This window comes from Hippocampus zosterae, chromosome 14 (genome assembly GCF_025434085.1).
Source record: "Hippocampus zosterae strain Florida chromosome 14, ASM2543408v3, whole genome shotgun sequence".
Taxonomy (NCBI): Eukaryota; Metazoa; Chordata; class Actinopteri; order Syngnathiformes; family Syngnathidae; genus Hippocampus; species Hippocampus zosterae.
In genome coordinates, this window is record NC_067464.1 from 16,446,434 (window position 1) to 16,452,465 (window position 6,032).

Consider the following 6,032-nt stretch of genomic DNA (forward strand, 5'->3'; position numbering starts at 1 on the left):
TGCTTTGCCCATTACTGCATGTAGGGCAGCCAACCTCTACTTCCTGTTCCTGATTTTGCTGAACTGGGTACCGGTGGTTGAAGCCTTTCAAAAGGAAATTACAATGATTCCTTTGCTGGTGGTACTCACTGTCATCGCTGTCAAAGATGCCTTGGAAGACTACAGACGCTATCTCTCTGATAAAAAGATCAACAACAGAATAGTACAAGTGTATTGTGGGTAAGTGATTCTCTGCACTCCCCTGACTTGTATGCGGGCAACGGGGGATCGGTTTCCACTCATTGACGGTGTCAATGTGGGCGTGAATGGTGCTATGTGACTGGCTGGTGACCATTTCAGAGTGTAGTCTGCCTTCCGCCCGAAGTCAGCCGGGGAAGGATAAGCGGTGTTGAAAATTGATTAATGGATGGATGGAATTGGGCGGCACGGTGAACAACTGGTTCGTGAGTCGGCCTCACGAGTAATGGGGAAATCAGGGTTCGATTCCGGAGAGGGGGCCTGAGAACCGGCGACAACGTTTAAGAAAGGCTGCAGGCGCACAAATTACCAGTGATGAAAAATAGCAACACAAGACTCTTTTCGAGGCCCTGTAATTGGAATGAACAAACTCTAAAGCAGTGGGTCTTAACCTTGTTAAAGGTACCGAACCCAACCAGTTCATATGCACATTCACCGAACCCTTCATTCATGAAAAATAAAAATATGATTCAAGAAGTGTTCCTTCAGTTTTGAGTTGCTCAACTTGGCATGACAAATCATGCAGATAAGACGCTGAGTCCCATCACTTTCAGTGATGCATGTGAATCCATCTTATAATTATTTGTCAGACCGCTTTTTTTTTTTTTGCTTCACATAGAATGTTTTAAAAATTTGAAAAAAAAAATCACATGATTTTCTATCACGACAGTCACATGTTAACAACTGAGCAAACTAAATTTCCCGCAGCACTGATTGGACAAGCAATGTAATGTGATCATCTACAGCTGCTTGGTTGCAGATGATCACGTTACATTTAATGTCCAATCAGTGCTGCGGGAAATTTAGTTGACTCAGTCGTCAACGTGTGACTGTGTCATTTACACTTTCCAGTGCAGCCGGACAAACATGACATGGCAACTATGCAAAAAAAAAAAAAAAACTATGTAAAGACACCACTGTAATTTCTGGACCTTTGCCCACGTTGTGTAAACTTTTGGTTCAGAATGCTGCTGCTTGCCTCTTGACTGGTACTCGTAAGAGAGAGCACAAAAACCCTAGTCTGGCATCCCTTTGTTTTGTCCGGGGAAACCAAGACAACAATAGTATTTATAAAAAATGATTAGATTTATTTAAGAAAGAAAAAGAAAAGAAAAAAACATGGAGGGACACCGTTCACAGATCTGTCAAGGGAGCCTTCTCCCTTTCTGCGTCTTGCGCTTTCATTTTATCTTGTTGGGAGTTGGTGAAGTCCAGCGCAATCAGCATTTTTGAGCAGCTATACAGAATACAGACTAGTGCAACTTTGCTTATCAGCAAAATAACTGGTCAGCATTCAAAGGTACAGTCAGCATTCAATCGTACGAACAGTTACTTCCATTTCGCGCTCTTATATGTCAAATTGCCATGACACCTTCACTGGCTCCCTACACATTTTAGAGTTCTTTTTAAATCCATTTATTTGTTTTCAAATCTTTAAATGACCTCGCGCCACCTTACTTTGAGCTCATCCGCACCTTCACACCACCTCATGTCTGCGGACCAGACATTATTAGAAGTACCAAGAACTAAGAGGAGACTCAGAGGGGATCGAGTCTTTTCCATTGCTGGTTCCTCTCTCTGGAATGACCTCTCACTGAACGTTCGGCAAGCCCCCTCGCTGCCCATCTTTAAAACTCGCCTCAAAATTCATTTGTATTTGTCATTTGACTCACCATGACTAAGACTTGATCTTAGTTTTACTGTTTGGTGCTTTCTACCGTCTTTGCTATTGATTTATTGTTGTATATATGATAGTTGCTCCATGTACAGCAGTTGATATACAGCAATGGCTGTTTTAAAGTCTTCTATAAATACAGTTGAGTTGAGAAATTGCTGATTGCGAACAGCAACTGTGATTACGATTCAGCAAACAAAGTGCTACGGACACAAAGCAAAACAGACAAAGCAAAGGAGCATGATTGAATCGAAAATATCTACAGATCTGACAAAGAAAAGCAGCTGCAAACGTATCTTACCAACTTTTTATACGTTGAGTGAACGGTCACCTGTCAGTGGCAACCCCACCCGTCTTAAAGCCCCAGGTCAATCCAACAATGGCCTCAACATTCATTCATTCATCTTCCGAACCGCTTGATCCTCACTAGGGTCGCGGGGGGTGCTGGAGCCTATCCCAGCTGTCTCCGGGCAGTAGGCGGGGGACACCCTGAATCGGTTGCCGGATAATCACAGGGCACACAGAGACAAACAACCATCCATGCCCACACTCACACCTAGGCACAATGTAGAGTGTTCATTCAGCCTGCCACGCATGTTTTTGGAATGTGGGATGAAACCGGAGCACCCGGAGAAAACCCACGCAGGCCCGGGGAGAACATGCAAACTCCACACTGTCATGATTCGGTTTAGGGACCAACAGGTGGCACTGTAGGGCTCCCCTGGCAGCTGCACGCCTTTTGGTCATAGGTAATCAGGCCTTTAAAAGGACTCCCAGCCCGAACACTCAGTGTCGTGTCATTGTGTTGCTTCTCCCTACTGTCATGTGTTTTGCTCTTTGCAGTTGTTTTCTGTCATGTTTAGTTCATTATGTTTTAGATTTAGTCATGGTTTCTGTTTGATACTTTGGACTTTGTGTGTTTTGGATTTAGTTTTCTTTGTTTTAAATACAATTATTCAAATACACCGCGCTCCTCCCTCCTGCCTGCTTTTTGGGGTCCACCACCACCGTGCAATTTGACAGAATGACCCGACCACCTGGACCCTGCAGCTATTAAGGATTGGTCCCTGTTCCACCATTTGCCTGACGGAGCGCGTCTGCGGCCGACACCCCTTTCCCCTTTCAGGCAGCGCTGGTGATGCGGCTGTCCTGTTTCGTCGCGTCAAGCCGCATCTACGGTGGGCCGAGCCCCGTCCGCGTCGACGTTGAGCCGAGGCTCGTCACGTTTCTATTGGAGTTGAGTCCCATTCACGTCGACGACGAGCCGTGCCACGTCCACGCCCACGTCAGGCCGAGCCCCTGTTCACGACCGGCTGTTCCTTGTCCCCCGTTACGTCGAGCTCTGTCCACGTCAGGCCACGCCCAGCCAAAAGGATTCCCGTCGCTTTTGTTCCTGTTCCCTGGCGAGGTGAAGGTCACCTCGCTTATCGTTCCTGTATTTCGGCGAGGCGAAGGTCGCCGTCGCGTTTTGTTCCTGTTTTGCGGCGAGACAAGGGTTGCCGTCGCTTTTAGTTCCTGTTCCCTGGCGAGGCAAGCCTTTTGGACAACTTTGGGACGTCTGGCATCCGTCCCTTGAGGGAGGGGTACTGTCATGATTCGGTTTAGGGACCAACAGGTGGCAGTGTAGGGCTCCCCTGGCAGCTGGACACCTGTTGGTCATAGGTAATCAGGCCTTTAAAAGGACTCCCAGCCCGAACACTCAGTGTCGGGTCATTGTGTTGCTTCTCGCTACTGTCATGTGTTTTGCTGTTTGCTCTTGTTTTCTGTCATGTTTAGTTCATTGTTATGTTTTAGATTTAGTCATGGTTTTTGTTTGATACTTTGGACTTTGTGTGTTTTGGATTTAGTTTTCTTTGTTTTAAATACAATTATTCAAATACACCCCGCTCCTCCCTCCTGCCTGCTTTTTGGGGGCCACCACCACCGTGCAATGTGACACACAGGGAGGCTGGAGCTGGAATCACCTCTGCACTGCGAAGCAGACGTGCTAATCACTGGACTACCGGGCCCGCCCATGGCCTCAACAATTCAGAGCATTTCATCGACCACATTGCATAATTGCCTAATTTCGATGTCCCTGGATGTTTTTTCGAAAACACTGGTATTCCCAACCTAACCCAAGTAGATTTACTCTCGAACTGTTGTGTCGTGCTTTTGTCATACTTGATCAGTTTTCCTCGCCCACCCTAAAGGGGAAATTTGATTGGGTTGAACATTGGCACTTTAAAAATGTCCATCCATTTTCTACCCCTTATCTGGGCTCGGGGCGCGGGGGCTGCAGCTTTAGCAGGGAAGCTCCTGAGAGGTCGGATGGTGGACCGGGTTTTCCTCAAAGCCGTCTGGAAGTCTGCTTCCATGGCCTCACCGAACTCTTCCCACGCCCAAGTTTTTGCTTCGGCGACTGCTGAAGCTGTGTTCCGCTTAGCCATACGATACCCATCAGCTGTCTCTGGGGTCCCACAGGCCATAAAGGCTTGACGGCATCCCTTACTGCTGGTGTCCACCAGCTAGTACAGGGGTTGCCTCCACGAAGGGCACCAACCACCTTACGGCCCCATCTCAGATTGGCTGCCTCAACAATCAAGGTCCACTCAGACTCAATGTCCCCCACCTCCTCCGGAACATGGGAAAAGCTCTGCTGGAGGTGAGAATTGAAACAAGTTGGAACAAAAGCGACCGCCACCTTCGACTCGCCGGAGAACGGGAACAAAAGCGACGGTGACCTTCATCTCGCCAGGGAACAGGAACAAAACCGACGGCGACCTTTGCCTCGCCGTAGAACAGGAACAAAAGCGACTGTGACCTTCACCTCACCAAGGAACAGGAACAAAAGTGACGGCAATCCTTTGGCTCGGCGTGGCCTGACGTGGACGGAGCTTGAAGTAACGGGGGAAATGGGACAGACGGACGTTAACAGGGGCTCGACCTGACGTGGGGGTGGACGTGGCATGGCTCGTCATCCAGGGCAGCCCCATCACTAGCGCTGCCTGAAGGGGAAAAGGGTGTCGGCCGCAGACGTGCTCCGCCAGGCACATGGTGGAATAGGGACCAGTCCTTAGTACCTGTGGGGTCCAGGTGGTGGTCGGGTCATTCTGTCACATTGCGAGGTGGTGGTGGACCCCAAAAAGCAGGCAGGAGGAAGGAGCAGGGTGTACTTGACGAATTGTATTAAACATAGAGAAAACTAAATCCAAAACTAACAAAGTCCAAAGTATCAAACAAAAATAATGACTGAAGATAAAACATAACAGCAACCAAAACATGACTGAAACAAACCCGATTGCAGTAAACAAACATGACAGTAGCCAAGAGCAAACAGCAACAATGACCTGACAATGAGTGGTCGGGCTGGGAGTCCTTTTAAAGCATGAATTACCTAATGGCCAACAGGTGTGCAGCTGCAGGGGGAGCCCTAGAGTGCCACCTGTTGGTCCCAAACCGAATCATGACACATACAACGAAAAAAAAACCTGTTGCGTTGTACGAAATCTTTTTCTCTGCTCTTGCCTCGCGACAAGATTCACTATAATGGAGTCTAATCCAACAGCGACCTCTACTGCTTTGTTCGGAAACAGCAACCACCACACTGATTTACACATGTGCAGTAATCCAGGGAGTATTTGTTATTGTTAGTTTCAGACACAGCAAGAACATGGCATTGCTAAAATGGCTACAAAACGGACATTTGCATGTCAAGCAGCTAAGACAGGAACAGCTCTGATGCTGGAAGAGAGGGTAAAAGTGATCAAAATGAAAGACGGAGGAAGCAAATTAAAAGACATTATCCAAGAAATTGATGTCAGTGAAAGTGAATGCTGAACATAAATTTCGCAATTTCTTTCCCTTTTTTTCTATCTACACTGACTATATGAAGTGTCAAATAAGTTTATGCTCATACTTATGCACTATTGGAATAATAATAAAGAATACACTTAAGTTTGTGTGTGCGTGCACACATTCGGTTTTTTTATGTTTGTGTGCGTCTGTGCGCGCGTGCGTGTGTGTTTACATTTAAGATCAAATTTGCTACAATTTCCAACCTTGATTTATTCTTTTTATCCTTAAAACAGCAAGCAGAACGCCTACATTGGTAAACGCTGGAAAGATGTTCAAGTGGGAG

The 6,032-nt window shown here is 47.0% G+C and overlaps 1 protein-coding gene across 1 annotated transcript in view; it reads left to right on the top strand.

The window, feature by feature from the left end:
• atp10d (ATPase phospholipid transporting 10D) overlaps positions 1-6,032 on the top strand; it is a 95,492-nt gene that overhangs the window by 15,174 nt on the left and 74,286 nt on the right. The window contains exons 3-4 of the mRNA XM_052085666.1: positions 25-219; positions 5,983-6,032. The exon at positions 5,983-6,032 is cut by the window's right edge and continues 155 nt beyond it. Coding sequence (XP_051941626.1) covers positions 25-219; positions 5,983-6,032 — 245 coding nt within the window. The remainder of the gene's footprint in view (positions 1-24; positions 220-5,982) is intronic.